At 52.1% G+C, this 21,828-nt stretch overlaps 8 protein-coding genes across 8 annotated transcripts; 2 read left to right on the top strand and 6 right to left on the bottom strand.

Moving 5' to 3' along the window:
- Window positions 1-918: 918 nt before the first annotated feature.
- Window positions 919-2,643, bottom strand: VTN77DRAFT_4727 (uncharacterized protein; the record flags this gene model as incomplete). Its single annotated transcript, XM_069420818.1, has 4 exons — window positions 919-1,353; window positions 1,427-2,296; window positions 2,353-2,441; window positions 2,514-2,643. The coding sequence occupies 4 exons, from the start codon at window positions 2,641-2,643 to the stop codon at window positions 919-921; spliced, it is 1,524 nt and encodes a 507-aa protein (XP_069277490.1).
- A 706-nt stretch (window positions 2,644-3,349) lies between these two features.
- VTN77DRAFT_4726 (uncharacterized protein) lies at window positions 3,350-3,919 on the bottom strand (the record flags this gene model as incomplete). The annotated part of the gene is made up of 1 exon (XM_069420817.1): window positions 3,350-3,919. The coding sequence occupies one exon, from the start codon at window positions 3,917-3,919 to the stop codon at window positions 3,350-3,352; it is 570 nt and encodes a 189-aa protein (XP_069277489.1).
- A 1,744-nt stretch (window positions 3,920-5,663) lies between these two features.
- On the bottom strand, window positions 5,664-8,779 carry VTN77DRAFT_4725 (uncharacterized protein; the record flags this gene model as incomplete). Its single annotated transcript, XM_069420816.1, has 5 exons — window positions 5,664-5,907; window positions 5,984-8,406; window positions 8,467-8,561; window positions 8,620-8,654; window positions 8,775-8,779. 5 exons carry the CDS (start codon window positions 8,777-8,779, stop codon window positions 5,664-5,666), a joined length of 2,802 nt encoding a protein of 933 aa, XP_069277488.1.
- A 1,289-nt stretch (window positions 8,780-10,068) lies between these two features.
- VTN77DRAFT_4724 (uncharacterized protein) lies at window positions 10,069-10,775 on the bottom strand (the record flags this gene model as incomplete). Its single annotated transcript, XM_069420815.1, has 4 exons — window positions 10,069-10,192; window positions 10,257-10,481; window positions 10,561-10,625; window positions 10,734-10,775. The coding sequence occupies 4 exons, from the start codon at window positions 10,773-10,775 to the stop codon at window positions 10,069-10,071; spliced, it is 456 nt and encodes a 151-aa protein (XP_069277487.1).
- An 843-nt stretch (window positions 10,776-11,618) lies between these two features.
- Window positions 11,619-13,034, top strand: VTN77DRAFT_4723 (uncharacterized protein; the record flags this gene model as incomplete). Its single annotated transcript, XM_069420814.1, has 3 exons — window positions 11,619-11,765; window positions 11,826-12,770; window positions 12,834-13,034. The coding sequence occupies 3 exons, from the start codon at window positions 11,619-11,621 to the stop codon at window positions 13,032-13,034; spliced, it is 1,293 nt and encodes a 430-aa protein (XP_069277486.1).
- A 393-nt stretch (window positions 13,035-13,427) lies between these two features.
- VTN77DRAFT_4722 (uncharacterized protein) lies at window positions 13,428-16,247 on the bottom strand (the record flags this gene model as incomplete). Its single annotated transcript, XM_069420813.1, has 3 exons — window positions 13,428-14,553; window positions 14,605-15,801; window positions 15,853-16,247. The coding sequence occupies 3 exons, from the start codon at window positions 16,245-16,247 to the stop codon at window positions 13,428-13,430; spliced, it is 2,718 nt and encodes a 905-aa protein (XP_069277485.1).
- Window positions 16,248-16,878: 631 nt separating this feature from the next.
- VTN77DRAFT_4721 (uncharacterized protein) lies at window positions 16,879-18,425 on the top strand (the record flags this gene model as incomplete). Its single annotated transcript, XM_069420812.1, has 3 exons — window positions 16,879-17,104; window positions 17,175-17,371; window positions 17,475-18,425. 3 exons carry the CDS (start codon window positions 16,879-16,881, stop codon window positions 18,423-18,425), a joined length of 1,374 nt encoding a protein of 457 aa, XP_069277484.1.
- A 27-nt stretch (window positions 18,426-18,452) lies between these two features.
- Window positions 18,453-20,975, bottom strand: VTN77DRAFT_4720 (uncharacterized protein; the record flags this gene model as incomplete). Its single annotated transcript, XM_069420811.1, has 5 exons — window positions 18,453-18,712; window positions 18,769-19,548; window positions 19,608-19,809; window positions 19,866-20,795; window positions 20,868-20,975. 5 exons carry the CDS (start codon window positions 20,973-20,975, stop codon window positions 18,453-18,455), a joined length of 2,280 nt encoding a protein of 759 aa, XP_069277483.1.
- Window positions 20,976-21,828: the final 853 nt, after the last annotated feature.

The following is a 21,828-nucleotide window of genomic DNA, read 5'->3' as shown; positions in this document are numbered from 1 at the left end:
ATCGGTTGGTTAGTGGGGTCCTCCCTTCTCCTTGCTTCTGACACAGACCTGTATTCCTGTGGATAATACGTTATTCTAATCATATCATGCGTTCTTCCCTTTTGGGACGGGTTTTCAGCATTCGACAAAACGAACCTCAAGCTCTACGTCACCATCTCCCAGATCGTCGCCCTCTTCATCATCCCCTTCTACCGAGCGCCCGCCACCCTGACCGTCATCTTGACGCTCACCACGGATCCCACGGATCCTTCCGGTCGGCGGAAATCCATCCTCAATGACGACGAAAATAACAAAAATGGCAGTAGCGGCGGTGCGAAGGATTCCTCACGTCGATACTGGATCGCCGCCCAAGAAGACTTGTATCAGACGACAGAGTTAGTCAAGTTCTTCTTACCTTTCGGGATAGGCGTCTGCGTCTTGATGCTCTGGCATCTGCTCGCGACGGCCGTGTGTGTTCTCGGCGCTATCGCCTTTTGGCCCGTGACGTGGTTGGAAGAGCGGGGATCGTGGCCCCTGAACGAGGGGCGCAATGTCACTGAGGCTGTGAAGATGGCTATAGCTGATATACACGTACCCTGGAGGAGGCAGACGCAGCGGAAGGAGCGGTGAAGGAGATAAAGGCAACAGCTGAAATTCTTCGAGTTCTACTGCGCGATACCTATATCTAACACCCTGGCCTGATTTGTGCACAGGTCTAGTCGAGCAATTCCAATTCAGGTTTCTGTCAATTTTTGAGAACGATCCCGGTTATTTTTGCTTTCTTCCATACTTTATGTAATGCAGTGCGAACATAAACGAGAATTCTATCTCTGAAGGCATCTATCGAGTACTTGTCTCAATTGAGCAAAAATAGATACAAGCACTATTTCAAAAGGATAAGTCAAACAGTTTGATACGTACACATACGACTGGCTATGTCTAAGCTAGCGCCCCCATCGGATCCCACAAAGGCAGCTTCAGCGGCTCCTGGTTGAGGATATCGCTGATCTCCTTGCTCACAAACCGCGGGTCCACCACCACCTGGTACACAAACTCGTCCATCCACTTGTCCGTCATGACAAAGTAGCCCTTGTCACCGGCGGCTTCGCCCCAGGAGTTCTGCACCCGCCAGCGCACCGGCTTCCCTCCCTCGATATGCACCGCCGTCAACACCATGGCGTGCGTCATCGCCGACTCGCCCGTCTGCAGACGCTGCGCCTTGTTCAATCCTAAAGTGATGTTGAACCCCAGATTGTAGTCGTACAGGTCCGTGTCCATGATCCCCAATTTCGAGTCCGAGAACTTCCCTACATCGCTGCCGAAGAACACAGGGATTCCGGCACGGAGCATGGCGATGGCCGCAGACTTCATGGTCTAGAGTACGTCATTTGTGTTAGCAGAGATAATCAATTGTAGACTACTTCCAGACGCCAAAGGAAAGACTCACGTCCATGTCCACATTAACGTACGAGACCGGTCGTCCACCGACCACATTGCCCAGTCTCTCGACAGTCAGGAGCCGCCCATAAGGATTGCGTGGGTCGTTGACCAAGCTGAACAGCTTGTTGACATCCGTCCCGCCGCATGCCCGGACGCCCTCCTTGCTGGACAGGCTGGATGCGAACTCCGTCGGAGTCAATGAGATTCGGTGATACTTGTCGTTAGCATCGTAGAAATCCCACGTGAATTTCTTTTCAGGACTGGGAGGGGTTCCCAGCATGATGGTTAGGATTCTGTGGATCTCCTGCAGGAACTGTTCCTTTCGGTCCGCCAACAATGCCTGGGCCTTGGAGCTCTTGCTCCGCGCGAGGTCCCGCAGGATCAGTGCGTGTTCCCGGAGCTTCGTCGTGAGGAGCCGCGACATGGTCGAGCTGCTCTTGGAGTTGTAGGAATCTGGGTACAGCGGCTGGGGAACCAGTCCATACTTTTTCACGAGATTGGCCACCATATCAAATTGACCTCCATCGTTCACCGGAGACGCAAACAGGGCTTGAACCAAACGACTATCGAGGTCCTCATCTGCCGTGTCGATTGCTTGCTCCAAGAACCAGTTGGCCTTCTCGATCTTGTCCCAGTAAAATAGGTAGTTCTGACTGAGCTCGAACTCCTTGAGGTTGTACTTCTTCATGATGGCGACACGGAAGACGTTGGTGGACGCAAAAAGCCAGCAGCGTCCCGAGGACCGCTGATTTGTGATAGGAGCTCCCTCAAAAGGAATCTTGATATTGAAAATCTGCGTGTCTGCGATTGTGGCATCGTGACAGGTGAGGATGGCTGAGAGAGGATTTGCAGAAAGGGCAGAGATCGCCAAGCGATTCTAGAAAGGAAGTCAGCGATCTGAATTCACCCCTTGCGCTGTTTGTGTTGTATTACCCTTGGATCCAACAGCAGTTGTTCTTCCCAGTGTTTTGCCTGAGACAGAGAAATCGTCGTCGCTCTTTCCCTGGCGGAGTATGGAGGGGCTGCAAGCATATGCATACAGCGTTAGTGATACGGTCCTGAGGGCAACATGGAGCAGTTAGAATTGGACGCACGTTGATCATCCTCCTCGTCGACGTATGCGCCCTTCTTATCTTGGAGGCTCAGGCTGCCCATCCGCCGAGCTACCGCCTGCTTCTCATCTTCGAAGGCCCGGGGAACTGGCTGGGACGAGGCGGCACCCATGGTGATAGCGCAGAGCGATAAAATAAATGCCCACAGTAGAGGGTATGTTTCGTCCAGATATCGAATTCAAACAGCAGCAGCGTCGAGCAAAGAAGGTAACCTTATTAAGTCAGAGAGAAGACGTCCAGGTGGAGGACCTTGGCGGCTGCTTGTGATTCGCCCGAACAGGCAGGTAGACACCACCTGCCTAACCTTGGAAGGTGCGGGTAACGCCCGTGCGGGGAATTATGCTTATCTCGATAAGAGCAACCAATCGGTGGCGATGTTGCTCCATCAGCTGATCAAATGGCACCATTGCGATAGGGTTAGAAGTTCACGTTCTCTTTAAGTGGAATTCTCAGCAAAACAAATTACCTTCTGTGTGGTAAAGTTCTCAGAACATCATGACTGGGAAGTGTGATGGATCGATGAGCTCTTCTGGATAGTCTGTGCATCCATCTCATTGCTAATTCCCGATGTCCCTAAATTTTATATTCTGGCTGGTACCAACATCAGCATGCATGTTATACCGTCAGCTGTTGATATGAATCAACCCACAATAAAGTCCTCGACCAGAGTTTTAATGCGCAGTGGGCTCTACAATATTACCAGTTCTAAGTGAGCTAGAAGCAAATCCTATCCGTCCCGGATCTGTACTTCTATATAGTTACGCTGGTCAGCTTCCTAGATCTACCCAGGTAGGTGTAGTAGGACTTTGTTATCCGCGTCAACAGCCATCTATCTCATCTGGTTCCCATGCCAAAGCTCTACTCTTCATCTGTTCCAGTTTTAGGCTCACAAACTTGTCAAGCTTCTTCCTCTCTTCCTCATCGAGGAGCTCAGCTCTCCTTTCCCATCCATCTCCTTCCCATCCTGCACCCGGTCCGTTGAAGATGCAACTGCTGCCGGCATTTTCAAGCCTCTTTTCGAGCTCATTCTTCTCTTTCTTCATCCAGATGCTTCGCCACAGAGCTCGCAAGCTCTCTTTTATAGAACCTGCTTTCCTCGCCTTAAGGTCTTTGAGCATATCCAGAAGGTCCCGCGACAACCGGGTGCATTCGACAGCTAGGTCGTTCAAATTACGCTCATCAGCCGTCATCTGCGATGTCGATTTCTTGTTCTGCAGACTAATTACAAGAGAGTAAACTTTGCCGGCGAGGAAGTCAAGATGTTCGTTCTCTGGAGTGGTCCCGGTCTTAGAGGCGTATATTTCTTGGGCGGCCGAAACAACTTCGAAACCAAAGTCGATAAATGCGATTATGTTGCCCGCAAGGCCGATGGCAGTGAAGGGGTCCATTGTGGGCGAAGTCAATCAAGGCGCTTCTGTTGCAACAAAAATTGCAGAACGTTGTTTGCCGTTTCTTTGCAGTGATCACTAAGTGCTTCAACAGCAGCAACCAAGCCGACCGGAGTTTGACCTGAACAGAAGCCAAAGATAACACCCGACTGTCCTATTTCTTCAAATACATTTTCAACAGCTAGTCAAGCATGGGGTAAGACTCTCATTTGATCCCGATGTTAGAGGCCTTACCGAAGCGATGAGTGAGGTGACGGTGCCGGTTCAGCCTAGTAGTGAGGAGGCTGGACATTATAAGGACAACGACAGCCTTGTTCATCTTTTCTTCTGGGTGGGCTAGGAAACCGGAGCCTTGTACCCCCTACATTGGAACTTAGGCATATCAACAGGGAGCTGAGATAGATTGACGGCCAGAGCCAGCCCACTCATGGAAAGCCCTGCATAATCCTCCATTTTTCGATGCAATACAGGCGGGGGAGAATCGAAATGATTGGTATCTGAACCTGCCAGAAAGTGTTTGGTGGCAGCAACATCGGCCAGTTATCAACTCGCTGGCTGATGCACGTTCTGGTCCCTCACCAAATCCATTGTGTAGTTTAGCCAATGCTGTCGAATCATGAACGCCAGAAAGCACAGCCCTGCTTTACGGAGTACTGGGTGTCCACGCGACTGGGCATGTCGTTCTTGGCTTCGAGTATACCTGGCGGACGGCCGCTTAACAAGACGGGAGGAGGCTGAGGTAGGAGGTAGTGATGTACCTGGAAGATCAGAGAGCGACGGTGACTGGCAGCAAGACGGGTGCACCATTCGCGATCACCTTAGGGTGACTGGAGTGGGCCACAGTGAGCGGTGCACTGAGGCATACTGAAGACAGGCTCAGGAGGGTGAGGATAGAGGGTGCGCGCGCTAATCCAGAAGGATGAACTATTCATACCTGCCTAGTTAGGTAGTATGTATGTACATACCTACCTACCTAGGTAGGTATGCTCAGGCATGACCTTCTGCACCAAGATGGCAATTCCTAAGTAACCTTGGAACAATTCACCAACTAACAAGCTGCCATTATATATGCAATAACCTCTCCAAAAGGCCAGGTTCACTGTTAATGTTCAAATATATTTTTACTAAATAAATCTAAAATATACCTAGTTTCCTAGATAAAATCATAAAAACATATAAAATATCTATATATTTAATAAGAAAAAAAAGGATCTTATCATATACTTCTATGTAGGATATGGTGAGCATATGTTTAGATATGTGCTACATATGTTGTGGCCATATCGGTTGAGTTCAGCATCATCATTCATTGCCTAGGTAGGTAGTGTGATAGTCACATCTGGGTAGAAAGGGGAACAAACGAAAGTACAGCAAGGTAGGTAGGTACCTAGGTTCCACTGACAGAGACCCAGAACCCGTGTCCGTACTGAGGCTGATTTTCATGTTGGAGTTGGATTTCAAGAACATCCAAAACAGGAGAAATGATAATGACAATAACGTAGACATCAGATTCAACGGACTGGCATTAGACTCCTTCTAAATCTCTAAGTCTTAATTCTTTAAGTTATAAAAAACAAACAAACAACTGGCATAACTCTGTGACATGACAAAAACGAACGGGGGTAACTTACTTCGCGTACTGTACGTGCTATTTATTCTACTTGCTACGGGGAGAGATAGGCTTAAAAAACATGGAAAGAAACATAGATATGCCGTTAAGATTGCCTCATCCTCATCATCATCTTCATCGTCGATCAAAGAACCAGCTGCTGCGCTTGCCCGTGGATTCCTGCTGTAAGCCAGCCACTGTGGGAATCGTTGCGCCGTTGGCGTCCACTACACCACCGCCTCCTCGTAACGGCTTCGCGATGCGGGATCCGACAAAGCTGAAGCCGGTGGGTCCTTCCATCGACGTGGAGAGGCCCCGGGTCGAGCCCTGCTTGGCGGCTTCAAGTCTTTCCTTGACAGCCGTCAATTGAGCCTCGAATCTGTTCGCTACCCGTCAGTCTCATGATGAAAGCAAAGAATGGAAGGATTACAAGAAAAGAAAAGGGGCCTGCATACCGGTGGTTAGCGGCCGTCAGCTTCTCCTGGCTGTCTTGCAGCAAACTCTCCAGACTGGCAATCCGCTCATTCCGGGCAATGAGCTTGCGTTCCGCAATGGCCACCTCCTTCTTCAGACTGCTGTTCTGCTCCACCAGCTGGCGCTGCACATGCGTCAGCTGCTCCAGGTTGCGCTCCAGGAAGGCCATCTTCTTCTGCTGGGCCCGGCTGTTCGACGACCGCAGCACGTTGTTGTACTGCTCGCGCGTCTCATCCAGCGAGATCTCAAGCTCAACAACCCGCTCACAGCGGTTCTGCAGATCGCGCATCAGCGACTTCTTCATGTTGTCAAACTCGGCGATCTGCTGCTGGAGCGTCTTGCTTGTGGGAGAAGAGACTCCGTTGGCGGCCGCGCGAGACTGCGCATCCGCCAGGGACTGTCGCAACTGTCGCAGCTCTTCGTCCTTGCGAGCCAGCTCCGCCTTGATTTCCTCCACTGCCTGTGCCTCAGCATCCCGACGGCTGACGTAGATCTTCTCCAACCGCTGCCGAATCTCCTCGACATCAGCCTCCCCAAGATTCCGCTCCAGCATTTGCTCGTACTCCTTCTGCAGCTCCGCCAACTTCTTCTCGAGCTCAACCCTCTTGCTGTCCTGCAGCTCGTGGATTTCACTCCGGTCACTCATCGTCAGTTCGGCCTGTCGGACAAAGCCCTGTGTCTCCAGTAGACTAGCTCGGAGTTCAAGGAATTCGTCTGGAGCAACAGCCTCACCAGAGGCACTCGTAGCGTGAAGCGAATCGACACGTTCGATCAGTTTCTGGATCTTGCGCTCATTGTCCGAGAATACATTGGCACCCAAATCAAACCCAGCCATCATCTTCGCCATCCGCTCCGCCTTCTTCCGCTCCTTCTCATCTTGTGCCGCACTGGTCTCCTTGGCACGCATGCGGGCATCGAGCAGCTGTTGCTTGACTTCATCCAATTCGGCAGTGAGCTCCGCATTTGCCTCCTTGAGACTGTCCATGGTGATGTTGGCTTCCTTGCTCTCAAAAGAGACCTTCTCGAGTTGCATGCGCAGCTCGTTGAGTTCGGTATTGAGCTTCTCATTATCCTTCGCGGTTCGGGAGGACGTCTCCTTGAGGGTCTTGAGCTCCTCCTTCGTTTCGTTAAGGGTCCTCTCAATATTCGTGATATAGGTTTCCTTCTCCGTGATCTGGTCTTGCAACTCGTTTTCCCGTCTCAGGAACTCTTCGCGCTCGTCTTTATCGAGAACAAGACTGGGCGTGCTGGATCGTTCGCCAATCCTCGAGTCCGGTCGACTAGGCGTCTCCGCCCGAGCCTCTTGCTGCACTCGGGACGGAGTCCCGGGACGAGCCGGCTTCGACGTACCAAGAACTTCTGATCGTGGTGGTGCCCATCGCTCCTTTGGTACCGTCTCTCCACTTCGCCATAATTGCAATTCCCCTTCGAGTGACGAGATGTAGTTCTCAAACGTCGTCACCTGATTCTGGGCTTTGCGGAGCAACTGCTTGAGCTCTGCCGGGCTCAGTTCAGCGTTAATCTTGGCCTTGTTCTTGATGGCTTTGGCGCGGACACCGAAACGCAAGGTCGAGAGGGTCTCGGCATCATTGTAGCTGCTGGGGGAACAGTTGATGATAAGAGTCGTGCGCGAGTTACCTCCCAAACTTTCCTGCAGAATTCGAGTGAGCTTGGAGTCACGGTACGGGACATGCGTCGATTTGCCATCCGTGAGTGCGTTGATGACCATGCCCAGGGCACTCAAACTCTTGTTGATCTTCTTGGCCTCCTCGAGCGTCTGACCGCTGGCGCCGGTTTTCCCGACCTTCTCACTACCCGCCAGGTCGACCAGGAACAGCTGTCCACTTTTGGCGGATCCTGTCTCGACGTTCTTCTGGGTAACGGTAATGACAAAGATCGAATGGGAGCGGGACGATTCTTGGTTCATGTTGGTTGCGGCCACGGCCCGAGCCGCTCCACCACGTCGCATCACCTCGTAGACTTCCTGGACGCTCGATACGTAGATCTCCAGTAAGCCCTTGACATAGACACCCCGCGACTTTTCCTCATGAACGGGAAGATTGTCATTCTGGGGCATAAGCAAATCTCGAATCCGCTCCATGTAGATCTCCATGTAGCTCACGCGGACCGTGTACTCAATATTGCTCGGGCTGCTCAGGATGCTGGCGAACATCTGCTCGACAATTCGCGGAATGATACCCTTCCCCTCCTCATCGTCGATATCCGTTCCCATCATCGTATACGATTTACCCGCACCCGTCTGACCGTAAGCGAAGACCGTGCCGTTGTAGCCGTTCAGGATATCATCAACCGTCGATCGGATCGAGTACTCGAAGATGTCCTTCTGGCGCGAGTTCATGTCGAAGATCCGGTCGAAGGTGAAGGTACCGGAGCCTTCTTTGGACTGCAATGCATCCAGTCAGCCGGCTGCCAGGTAGACAGCAAACGGGGCAGGTCCTCTCACGTTGATCCTGCATGTGTCCTCGCTCTCGAATTCAACGATCGGCTCTCCTCCTGACGCGAGTTCGACCTTGTTCTGCGGCCGGAACCTCGCAACCACTGTTAAACATTAGCAACTATCCAGACCTTGACACTTAGTGGGGTATTGTGGGCATACCCTTGATGGTGTTCGAGTTGCTCGAGCTGGACGACCTGCAGCGCAAAAACAAGGTCAGTTATGGTCGGAAATATGAAAGAAAGTAACCAGAACTATGTCGTATGTACGTAGATCGACCAAGGGAAGAAACAGGAACAGGAACAAGGAATACTTACGCCATATTGGTGTCGTTTGAGCCCGCAACGGCCCTGGCTCAACAGAAAAATAAGAAACCTTGAAAAATATACACACAAAATCCCCAAAATGGGGGGTGGGAAAGGGAAAAAAAAAGAGGAACGAAAAGGGCGTTCCAAAATCCGATACGAGAGTGAGACGGAGTCCGCTATGTACAGTCCAAGTCGTCGACGCTGAGAATGTGTCAGGGGTTCACGTGTGCACTAGACACGCGGAACGCCCAACACCACCAACCGACTGCGGCCCAGCGCACTCCCCGCACACCCTACCTAAAAAGGAAGAATGGTAAGGGGTTTCACTGCTGGAGCGAGGGATTGGGTGAAGGAGATCGAGGAGAAGTGAATGAATCACTTAATCCGGCGGTGGGATTAGAGTGAAACTGGCCTACTTTTGTTGACAAGCGGCACCAGGGTGGAGTTGGTATTTGTCTTGGCAACTGCCGATGTATCTGCACGAGCGCCCGCAAAACACCCTGCAGCCACATGCGATAACTGGAAAAGTGGCTAAACAATTACGGTGTATATAGATAAGGTACAGTACTGGGAAGGAAAAAGCGATAGTAATCAAGTCAAGGCAGCCTTAAGGCTATTCACTTGTGAGGGCTCTGACCGGGCTGTGATGATGAGACAGTTGACCCAAAACCCCCGCCAGCAGGGACAGATGGGAGCAAGTGGTTAAGTAAGAAGACTCGTCAAAGGAGACATGAGAGTTCGAGTTTGGCGAGGAGACGACCCATCCACCCCAAACCAAGCTTTGCTCGTCGACACAGCTATTTATTGGCAATTCCCTGGTTCCCGGAATAATCTATTGGGGTTGGGAGACCAAAGGGCATGCAATTTCAAGCACAGACATGATAACTAATCTTGGATTGAAACGAACTAGATGCAAGGCTAATTATGGAAGATTCAATACAGGTGGAAGACGTAACAAGAAAGGGGAAAAGGAACACCATGCCACGTTCACCACGCCAGAACTCCGCGCTGTGCAAAATCAAGAAAACCGAAGAGAAGAGTCGTCATCTCGGGCTGTCCGCGGCATGACTACGCCGGTTGACCAGCTCGACAATGACGGATTCTCAAAGCAGAATGAGCAGGAAAAGAAACGAAAAAAAAAGATACGGAGCGTTCAACTCCAGTCGCGTCTCTATGTGCCGGACGGATTAGGCTCGCAGATGAGCATGCATATGCAAGGCGCGGATGTCAACGACAAAAAGAAGAACGGACGTTGAAACTGTCGGGTCCTGGATTGTTGTGGAGAATGGTCAACTGCCCCAGTCTAGTCTTCCCAACTCAGTTCCACCGTCTCGCGCACTCGCTTGATGTATTCCTTGCGGTTATCCTTGTAGAGATTCGATGCCTCCACGTTCGCCGGAGACGAGGTGTTGGGATCGTTCAGCAAGCTGTAAATAGAAGAGGGGAGTCAGCACGTGATCCTAGCCTATTCGACCATCAAGTGATGCCTACCTCTGAATACTGGTCAGAATGGCCGCCACGTCGTATGTGGGGCTCCAGCGGTTTTGCAAAATATCCAGACAGAGCTCGCCCGTTCCGTAGACGTTGGGGTGGAACATCTTGCTGATGAACTTGACACCCGGGGGCTTGTTCGGGTACTGCTCCTCGAAGTGCATCACGAGGCGGAAGGTGCCATCCTCAAAGGGGGTGTCCGCAGGGCCGATGATCACAGCGTTCCTAGATGACAAAGGCGATGTTAGACATCTAGTCGATTCTCTAACACAGTAATTGCAATAGATGAGGATTGGGGACGTACCAGGTCATCACGTTGTCCGCAACAGGGGAGGCAGAGACGCCCGCCGGAGGATCCGTTTGCATGCGCTGTAGCATACGGTCAGCTCTGTGTCACTTTAGACAGGACGGATTCAACAGGAAATGGTCAAGTAGGAGTTATCTTGGAACGGTAGAATCCGAAGAGGACAGACGTACCTTGAAGTCGCGCATCAGGCGACGACGGGCAGAGGTCGACATGGCGGTGGACCAGGAACGACCGAGATAGTCTCGAGTGCAGTAGAAGTGTCAAGGACTATGAATCCGACCAGAGGCTTAGTTTCAGCGCACTGGTGTTGACGGCGTTGATATTATGGCAAAGAGGTGGGATGGAGAGAAGAGCAGTCTGGAAGGAGGAGAGTAAGGTATGACTGAGATGGTGATGCGGTGGAGAGGCGGCGGTTTCTCTGCCCTTCTGCAATCTGGACCGCCGGTCGTCTCCCGATAATCGACCGTCCTGTACACGGACCAATCATGACCCGGCGAGGCCATGTGACCGGAAAAACATGCTATTTGGAGAAATATCCCCAGAAAGGAAAGGGGCGAATAGATTACATAATCATAATGCGTGCAATGTGTGTAAACACTGCAAACGTGGCAAACAAGGAAGTTCGCTCTCACGGACCGAACCACGGCTCAGCGATAATGGAAGCGATTGCATCAGTTGCATGTGACGGTCGATAAGCACCGACAATGCAGTGTCAACACATGTAATAGATTGTGCTGTCGGAGTCATCGATTCCGCCATGTCTGTATGATACTCATCATGCTATATACATTGGAATTTAAACAAAAGTCGGGATCAGAGAACTGTGTATGTACTTCTGACCGAGGGACTGACAGCGGAAAGCCGCGGTCCGACGTGTCGGCCAGTGTCGGGGTCCAACTTATCAATCAACATCCACGGGGAAAGTACGAAGAATGCGGAGAACATTCCGAACCGCGGGTTCGCCTTGATATAGTTTAAAATTATATCTTATATCCTCTCTGTTCATCTCTTTTTCTTTATTTTCGTTTGCTTTCCCTCGACAAGGATATCCCACCATGCAGTCTTCTACCAGAGCGACCGCTCGTCTCGCCCTCCACGCCCGCCACCTCCCGTCGCAACGGGCATTCAGCTCCTCCCGTGTTGCGCCCAAGGAAATTCAGGAAGCATACATCCTCAGCGCAGCTCGCACTCCTACTGCCAAGGTATGTCTCACTTAATAGAGGTGGTGACAGTGAAGATGTACTGACAGCTATTCCATCCAGTTCAATGGCTCCTTTGCCTCCCTCTCGGCTCCCGAGCTGGGCGCCGTCGCCATCAAGGCCGCCATCAGCAAGTCGGGTGTTCCTAAAGAGAAGATAACGGACGTCTACATGGGCAACGTTCTCCAGGCCAACGTGGGCCAGTCGCCAGCTCGCCAAGCGGCTCTCTTCGCAGGCTTGTCCCCGACTGTGGAGGCGGTGACGGTCAACAAGGTGTGCGCCTCGGGGTTGAAGGCTGTGGTGTTGGCCGCGCAGAACATCCAGCTGGGACTGGCAGAAGCCCAGGTGGCCGGAGGAATGGAGAACATGACCCGAGTGCCCTACTATATTCCGCGCTCCAGCCAACTGCCGCCGTTTGGAGACGTCAAGCTCGAGGACGGTCTGATCAAAGACGGATTGTTGGATGTGTACAACCAGTTCCACATGGGTATTTGTGCCGAGAAGACGGCTGCCAAGTACGGCATCACCCGGGAGGAACAGGACCAGTACGCCATCCAGTCATATCAGCGGGCCCAGCAGGCCTGGAAGGAGAACAAGTTCGCCGATGAGATCGCCCCTGTCACCGTCAAGGGCAAGAAGGGCGAGACGGTCATCTCGCGCGACGAGGGATACGAAAACCTGAATATCGAGAAGCTGACCACCTTGAAGCCAGCCTTCCTGAAGGATGGCACGGGTACCGTCACCGCAGGGAACGCGTCGACCCTGAACGACGGCGCATCTGCCTTGGTCCTGGGCAGCAAGGAGATTGCCCGTCAGTACGGCACGGGCAACAGAGCGCTCGCACGGATTGTCGCGTCTGCGGATGCGGCCATCGACCCGGTTGATTTCCCTGTGGCGCCCGCTAAGGCGGTCCCGATCGCATTGGAAAGGGCAGGCATCACGAAGGATCAGGTCGCCGTCTGGGAGTTCAACGAGGCTTTTGCAGCGGTCATCAAGGCCAACGAGAAGGTAACGTCTTCCATTCACTTCAGACAGAAAGACAAGGCAAAAATTCGAGCTAACATGATGTAGATCCTCGGCCTGCAAAACGCCCGCGTTAACCCGCTCGGCGGCGCCATCTCTCTCGGTCACGCCCTCGGCAGCTCTGGCTCGCGCATTCTGACGACACTGCTTCACCAGCTTCAGCCGGGCGAATACGGTGTCGCAGCCATCTGCAACGGAGGCGGCGCGGCGACAGCCATGGTGGTGCAAAAACTGGACAAAGTCGAGTAAATTGATTGAATTGATTGATATTAGTTACGATGAATGTTGCATGCATGAAAAATGAAAGATATCGAATACCCCCTTTTGGTACAGTTTTTTTTAAGTTCAAATTGTTAAATGTATGAATTATGTTTATGTCTCTGTAATATGTATATGTATATACATGTACGTCAGATCAGTAGGTAGGAGGCCAAGGCGACTTATCCAACTCTCATGATAGGGCAAAAATCAAGAATAAATAAATAGGACGGGTATCAATCCGCATCCGTAGCTGATGCCTGATCCTGATCCTGAGCGACTCATCCAAGATATACAGTACGAAAAAATCCAAGTCACGATTAGATAGGACGCAGACGTTGATTGACACCGAACACTTCGCCTCCTTCTGGTCTCTTTCTTCTCCTAAGAACTCTTGACCCCGGTCCCACACCAACACCGACCTTCGCCTTCCCGCTCTACTTGAACGACGATATCCATGTTCTTTTCGCGGAGGAAGTCGACGGTTCGTCGTCGGACATCTTCTAGATCTGCGCTGCGGGACGCAATGACGTGGATCACGCCTAGCACGCGCTGGCCGTCGGACTTGTGGTCGTGGTGGTCGTGGTCGTGGTCATGGTCATGGTCATGACTATGCTGGTGATGATGGTGGTAATCGTCATGAGAGTGGGACTTTTCGTGATGATGGTGGCAAAGGTCGTGGCTGTTGGAGTGGCCGTGGGAATGGCTGTGGGAATGCCCATGGTGGTGGTGATGGCCATGATCATGTCCTGTCGAGGTCGCGGCTGCAGTGTCGTCAAGCCAGAATTTCGGAACCGTATATCCCACAACGCCCCTCAGGGTACTCACCCCTGCCAAGGTGTCGCGGAGGTTGTATTCCACATCGGCCGGAAGAGTGAGAAGGAGGGTTTTCGCGGTGCTGCTGACGAGAGGAACAGCAGACACGAAGATCAAGATGGCAATGATGCACGACGCAATGGGATCGAAGCCCGCCCAACCGTAGAAATGAACGAGGATCGTCGAGATCACGACTGCCACCGAGCCCAGTGTGTCCGCAAGGATGTGCAGGAAAATCCCGTGCATGTTTTCATTGCTGTGGGAGTGCCCGTGCCCATGTCGATGCCCATGGTCGTGACCGTGGCCGTGCCCGCCATGCGAATGGCCATGGTGCGCATGATCAAACGCCATAATGCCCACAAGATTGACGGCGAGACCCGCAATGCTGACGACCAAGAGTTCCTGGATGCGATGCATCTGACTACCTGAGAGCAGTCTCTCAATGGCTTCGTAGACGATCTCCACACTGATAATCATGAGGAAGACACCGTTGGCGAACCCTGAAAGCGTGTCCACTTTGCCATACCCGTAGGGAAATCTGGCGCTTGGGGGCCACTTGCTCATTACGGCAGCACAGAGCCCAACGACAAGGGCCAGGCAGTCAAAAAACATGTGGATACTATCGCTGAGAAGCCCAAGAGATCCGGTGATAAAGCCGTAGCAAAGCTGCACGAGCATGAATGCAAAGTTGAGACTGAACACCGATCAGCATCGGAATACCAACACACACAGCGGCTCAACCTACCTCATGAAGTAGAAGATCCGACGAGAATCGTCTTCTTTCAAAATGCTGTAAAGTATTGGGTAAGACTCTCCCCGTTTGAGCAAAAATTTCGTGACCGTCGAGAGCTCAGCCTCGGAATGACCGTGGGACGCATGGCCGTGTTTGTGGTCATCAAAGATCGCCGCAAAATACGAAAGTACAGCAACAACGACCCAGGTCAGGCAAAGGAGGCGACTGCTCTCAGCGTGCGGTACGGCGCTGAACAAAATGACCAAGACGGATGCGGCGACATGGCCTATCTTCTGGCGAGTGCGCAGGCTTGACGGAGATGACAACGTCAGCGATACCGTAAAGCAGGCGGCCGTAACCAAAGTCCAGAGAAAGCCCATGACGCCGAATGCGTATTGTGCGCCACTGAAAGGGGACAGCAGCACTGTTAGAGCGGCCAGCAATGCTCCCGAAACCAACGTCAGCTGGATATCCTCAGCAGATGCAACAAGAGGGCAGGTTGACACAGCAGAAATCTGCTGCTTAATGAGAGAGACTGCGCCATCAGCGAATTTGGAAAGTGAGTCGATGTTCGGTTGGGACGCAGCTGGAACAGCATCTCGAGCACTAGAAAAAGGCGGCCGGAGAAGAAAGATCGACACAAACAAGGCGATGTACCCTCTGAGAGGCTTGACATCCACCGGTGCGTCGAAACCCAGGACATTCAGAACGATAAACGTCGACAGCACAAACAGTGAAGCCTTTTTATGCCCGAGGCGCTCTCGCGCAGCTCCATGGTTCCCGCTGCGGTCAAAAATCGCTGGCAAGCCGGCGGCAAAGGTCAAAATAAACGCAAGTGCCACTATTGGAGCTCCGATGATCATTGCGGCGTAGATTGGCAGTCCCAGAGAGAGGATCCTTGTCAGAGCTGTTTGTCCAGCGGCCAGATCCAGACTGGACATATTAGGTAGACCCTGACCTGCTCGTTTCCGTCGCAGCCAGGACCAAGAGCCTATCAACAGCATCGTAACCGAGACCAGGGCCATCGTCCTCCACCAGACTGTATCGACCTTAGTTTCGATCGAATATGTTCGGAACCAAGAGGATTTGGCGGCGGCCGCTTTGAGCAACCGATATAGCTTGTTCGAAGTCGGCTCCGTGTACAGCCTCGTGTACCACGACAGGACCACCCATGGCAGTACTGTGAGTGTCCCAGTTACTATTTCATAACTATAAATCAGTCAGACAACAGAACACAGCATGACGACCGATCTCACATACCTCAACGGGATGTCGCTGCCAGACGACTGAAACGGGGTCACAGAACTGGTCGAGGGTCCTGAGCTCCCCAACAAACCATCCGCAGCCGCATCCACCCTTGTAGTTGTCGTAGCAGTGTCGCCTAGCAGATGACTGTCGGATAAAGACGATTGAGAGTGACTATGGCTGTGAGAATGGGTATGGTGGTGATGGGCAGAGCCAGCAGCTGTCGCCCAATGACCAGGCTGCGACGGTTCTTGCTTTGATTCTTGTTCACTCGGCGCCGACGTCGCGACGAAACTCGGGATCTGCGTCCAGCGGCCAGAGCGGTTGTGGCCACGAGAAGGACGATAGCTATGACCTTGCGAGGCGGGCGGGGTGTGCGTGACACTCGACATGGTAGACGCAGTCGACATGAGGGCGGGATTCCCTGTTGACTTGTCAACAGGACAGAAGATTCGCTCGATCGGATAACGACATCGGGGACTTTGCGGCGGTCAGTGTGCAGAGGCGGCGCGGGGAGAACGTGCTCGGAGGTTCAACCACGAGGGACAGTGTCGATCGAATCGCAGCTAGATAACTATATCTTCAGATGATGACAAGAACCTAGGACGATAGAGATGCGCACGCTGTCAATTGACTGCAGAACGAGTCGGAGTGTCACAACGCCAGTGCCCGCCTCACTGACATAAAATCAGGCACTCCGTACGGAGGACCCTGCCCGCAATAGTAGGAGATTCCCTTCAGAACCCTTGCAGAGTGCCTGGAGCCAGCAGCCACAAAAAGGGGCATCGAGGCCTGCCATTCGATAAGGATGCTGGGGCGGATCGGAGGATTCCGCATTCCGAGAGCTACGGAGTACCTACGGAGTAGCTTAGCTGTTCGAAACAATCCCCGCAAACGAGGAGCTCCATCAAGACAATACATATGTTTGCGCGGACTGTTTTTGCTGGTGGCAATGGCCTGGAAACGATGACTGACTGACGGCACAATGCTGTGAGACTTCCAAATTTACGGAACAGACCGCACATCAAATCGGATTACGACATGATTGAGACTTACGTCGGCATCGCGTTCTGGCTGTCCAGCCTGGTGACAGTCATCGTCCTGCTTTCTCAATCGGCCAAGAAGGGGCGTACGGGTACGCGCGACACGTCCAAGGTCTCTGCACAGATCCTCGTTCTGGGAGACATTGGTCGCAGTCCGCGAATGCAGTACCATGCTCTGAGCATCGCCCGACGAGGCGGCTATGTGGACATTATCGGATATCATGGTGAGCGGATGATTACTCTTTTGTCTGACTTCTGAATAGTGGTTGTTAATTAATGTACTGTACATGGTAGAGTCCGATCCACACCCTGACATCCTATCCAACGAGAGAATATCCATCGTGCCTCTCCCTGCGCACCCTGCCTTCCTGCAAACAAGCAACAAACTTCTCTTCCTCCTTTTTGGTCCCTTGAAGGTCCTGTTCCAGATTGCTTCCCTATGGAGCTGCCTCGCATACCGCACAAAGCCAGCCAAGTGGCTGCTGGTCCAGGTCAGTCCACCTCCATCGCGTTTACTCTCCGTTTCGGTAGAAAGGCGACTCTGGCCCCGATACCTAGGCTTTCCTGTTCTCTGCTGAGACCGTTTGCTCTCAGAACCCTCCTTCCATCCCTACCCTGGCGATCGCCTCTCTCGTGTGCTTTCTCAGACGCACCAATCTGGTGATTGATTGGCATAATTTTGGGTACTCAATCCTCGCCTTGAAACTAGGCGAAAACCACCCTCTGGTCAAGATATCGAAGTGGTATGAGAAGACTTTTTGCTCCACTGCAACAGCACACCTCTGTGTCACAAGGGCAATGGCCCGTGTCTTGAAATCCCAATTCCCAATCAAAGCCCCGATTTTGCCTCTCCATGATAGGCCTGCCAGCCACTTGAAGCCCATCTTGGATGACCAGGAACGGTTGAAGTTCCTTCTCTCCCTGCCGGAATCGGCCACGGTGAGGTCCTCGTTGGAGACTGGGAATGTCCGCGTTCTGGTCAGTTCGACGTCCTGGACTGCTGACGAAGATTTTTCTCTCCTCATCGATGCTCTCTGCCAGTATTCAGAGATTGCTTCCACCAGGCAACCGTCTCTCCCAAGGATTTTGGCCATTATTACTGGCAAAGGGCCTCAAAAGGAAATGTATCTGAAGGAAATCTCTGATAGAGAGAAGGCTGGGAAACTCCAGAAGGTGACCATCAGGACAGCTTGGCTTAGCACCCATAACTACGCCAGGCTTCTCGGCTCCGCATCGCTGGGAGTGAGCCTGCACACCAGCAGCAGCGGCGTGGACCTGCCAATGAAGGTCGTAGACATGTTCGGGGCCGGTCTCCCAGTGGTAGGATGGAATCGTTTCGAGGCGTGGCCCGAACTTGTCACCGAAGGGGTGAACGGACGAGGATTCGGGAGCTCGCAGGAGCTGACCGATCATCTCGTCGATCTGTTTGGCAATCCCGCCGAACTCGAGAAGCTTCGTGCTGGTGCCCAGAAGGAGAGCTCCCGTCGCTGGGATCAGGAATGGGATCCAGTTGCGGGTAAGCTCCTGGGACTTGTAGAAGCCTGAAAACAAGATAATGATAGACTTCCATGTTCATGAATCATGAAATTTGCCACCACAGTAAGGACATGTATCAAAGAACTCGACGACCGTGTCGTAAAGATATAGTGAATCCTTCACCGGCTCTTCTGGCTCTTTCTCGCCAATCGTGATTGGGTTGCCTGCACCGTTCGCAGTATCAGTGGTAGCCTCTTCCTCCCTGTTGGTGATATCCAAGAACTCCGTTCCGCAAAGAGAGCAGAATTTCGAAATACCAGGCTCTTGAATAGCCAGGAAGGTCAATGCACATCGTACTAGTCATCGATTAGCTCCAGCAGGCAAGCTTCCTTGTAGATAAGATGGAACTTACCGAAAAGATGCCCCGTTGTACATTGCGCTTCTTGCACTGAGTACCATTCGATTCCGGATCCGCATATGTCGCATTTTTCGAATATTGCGCCTCCAGGACCGTTAAGCTTGTCGGCAGACTTGGCTGCAATGGTTACGTTGAAGTCCAGAGGTGAGGAGGAGAAGAAGCATTTTGATATCTCATCGCTCAAGTCCGCGCCAGATACGACTGCTAGTCGCTCGAGAGCTGTCCGCGCCAGGGAGAGCAGTTCTTCGTTTCGATGCTCGACGATCGAGCACGCGGCTGCTGCATAGATGAGTTTCGTAGATGGTAGATCGTTACTCCATAGATCTTCTTTCTCCGAAGAATGGCGGAGGATAAATTCCAAGACCCTCTCCCGCTGTTTCCGGAAGTGCTCCTCCGTCAAGTTCGGCGTATCAAATAGTTGATTGTCCGTTGTGTCTGGTGCCGCGGCAGAGAAGACGAGCGTAGTCCGCTCCTCTGCCGCCGTCGTATACTCGACCATGTCTCCCGGATGCATGGTGAAGGCTGCCGCGATCCAGCCGCGGAAGGCAGCCAGCCCCCAGGTGCGAGCGACTGCTAATCCACCCAAGTCATGGTCAATGTCGTATCGCTCTCGGAAGTTCTCGACTTGCTTTTTCCATTCCGGTTGGAGGATCTGTCCCTGCCCCTGTCCATCTTCCTGGAGCGTTGAGCAGGGCGATACCTCTGCCCAGGATCCCACGGTGCTCAGATGCAGGGTGTCCGGTCTCCCGATCTTGTCGGTGACGGCAGTGATTGCTAGATGCGTTTGTTAGTAAAGCGAGAAATGCAGAATATGTGCGTTGGTGAAAACGTGCCACTTATCGGCTCCCAGTATCGAGAATAATTGTTTCTGCTGACGCCATCTCCGCCATCACCTGTATTATCTCTGAACAGTCGTTGCCAGAACGCAACGCCCTTGTTTCCTATGTCTTTGCCTGTGTACACCTCTTCAGACAGCGTTAGTATGGCTCGTCCAGCGAAAATACCGGCGGCCAGGGCGATCGACGAAGATTGTTCCTAAACCTAGTTAACTTCGTCTAGAAATGCGTCGAAAAAGAGAAACACTCGCATACATCGAACACCCATTGAAGTGGTCCCGTGAAGTTGACCTCCTCCAGTTTGCAATCGGGTACAGAGAACTCTGCCCTGTCGGCAATGCGCACTTGTTGAGCATGATCCCTCGATACAGTAATTGCATCCAAGTCTATCAGCTTGAGATTGGAACCATAGACCACTCCAATGACTGCTCTCGAGGACGATAGAACATCCCTGCTTTCAGGCGGTGGCTGACGGATCCATGGCCCACACGACATGTGTGATACTCGAGCTCTAGACCTCATTGCTGCAGCATACAACGATCCGCCGGAGATCATGGGGAAATTTCCAACGGGCTGGTGGATCGAGATATGCGAGAGGGCCTCAATAGCGTAGGGGCTTCCAGAAGCAGCTGCTTTTCCCCGCTGGCGCTTGATCCGCAGGATGATAAAGTCATTATCGTCGTTGGCGACGGCAAGCAGATGCTGGCCCCAGCGCGTTTCTGGCGATGAAAAAATCGCACCGTCGGATGTGCCGGCAGCCTGGTCTTTGAGCGGCGGGCACCACACAAACGCGCGGATGCGCTTCTTGCGAAGCTTCAGTCCCGGGTCAGCAATGGGCTGCAATGAGAAGTACTCTCGGAGGGCATTGGATGCCATCGCGACTCGAGTCCATTTCCCCTGCGATCCGACGGGTTCATAGAAAGACAGGACCAGATTGGACGTCAGCACGGCCAGGAGACAGCGTCGATGCTTGGCCAGTCCTGGCGGTGACCACGCGAGCGCCGCAACCGTGCTGATGGACTGCTCGGCTCCAACGGAGAAATGATCGCGAGTCTGTGGCCAGGTGATTTCCCACTCCTTGGTGGTGAACAGGTTCACGCGGACGCGCGTGAAGAGCCACGGACTCGACTTCCCTGTAGTAGACTGCTGTGCAGTGCCTGCACCGCGACTTGTGATTTTGGGTGTCTGTTGGGAGAAGTCAGCAGCGATCTTTTTACTTTTCATAATCAAAGAATCCGTGGTTAGGTATGTACTGACTAGGATGTGGACATATTCTCCCGCCGCGACAGCCAGCTCGCCGTCGGCGGACCACGCCAGGCAGGAATAGCAAGAGGGGAACAATTGAAGTTCGACCGGTTCAGCCATTATAGAGACATTATATGAATTTATCTGAGAAAAGTCCACATTCTTAATAGTGTACAAAAATGCCTGACAGACTGGTCAAGGGTTGTTGTGTTTTTGTTTAAGACGGCAGAAAATACTTCGAGAGTATATATCAGAAAAAGGCTTGGCGTCAATATCTGTCCGCATTTGGACATTCACTGGATGAAAGAATGGCGTATTCATACCAGACAACAATAATGCAGAGTGAATTTCAGTTTAATATCCATCATTAGGAGATTATTATAAATCTTTGTCATTCACTGGGACCCACTATAATTTAGAGAGCCTGCAGTTTACATATGCCGACTGTGCCGGGGCAATATTAGGTGGAGAGTCTAGCAAGTTGTCACTCTATATCTCACTCACACTGCAGACGTTGTAAAAAAAAAAAAGGAAGGCATCAAATTACTATTCGAAACGACTGATAGCTCAAGTTTCCTCTAACAGGCTTGTCAGATGTCTTCCATTGCTAGATAGTTCAGAATCATCTCCAATCATCGAACACTCATGAAAAAGCACCAGTTGTTAGATGTAATGTATGAGACAGGCGCTAAGATAACTGAAGTCAATCCTACCTGCAGTGTGAAAAGATAAGCAGCAACGCCATTCCGGCTCAAGAACGAGACGGGTGAAGTATCAAGCAAAAAAAAAAAGAAAGAAAACCTATCAATAGGCATCAGTCATGAGATAAAAGGGGGCAACGCAGACGCCTCCAGATATAGACCAAAAGATGCAAAATCAAATACCCAAAACCCCGTCCTTGATGGATGCACCCAATGTGACCTTCCCCGTCACAGCTCCGATATTGGCCATGCTGCTGGCACGCCAAACATGC

Source organism: Rasamsonia byssochlamydoides (assembly GCF_041956645.1).
Source record: "Rasamsonia byssochlamydoides strain NRRL 3658 unplaced genomic scaffold VTN77scaffold_33, whole genome shotgun sequence".
Lineage (NCBI taxonomy): Eukaryota > Fungi > Ascomycota > Eurotiomycetes > Eurotiales > Trichocomaceae > Rasamsonia > Rasamsonia byssochlamydoides.
The sequence above is the reverse complement of the archived record's forward strand: the minus strand, read 5'-3'. Positions and strand labels throughout refer to the sequence as shown.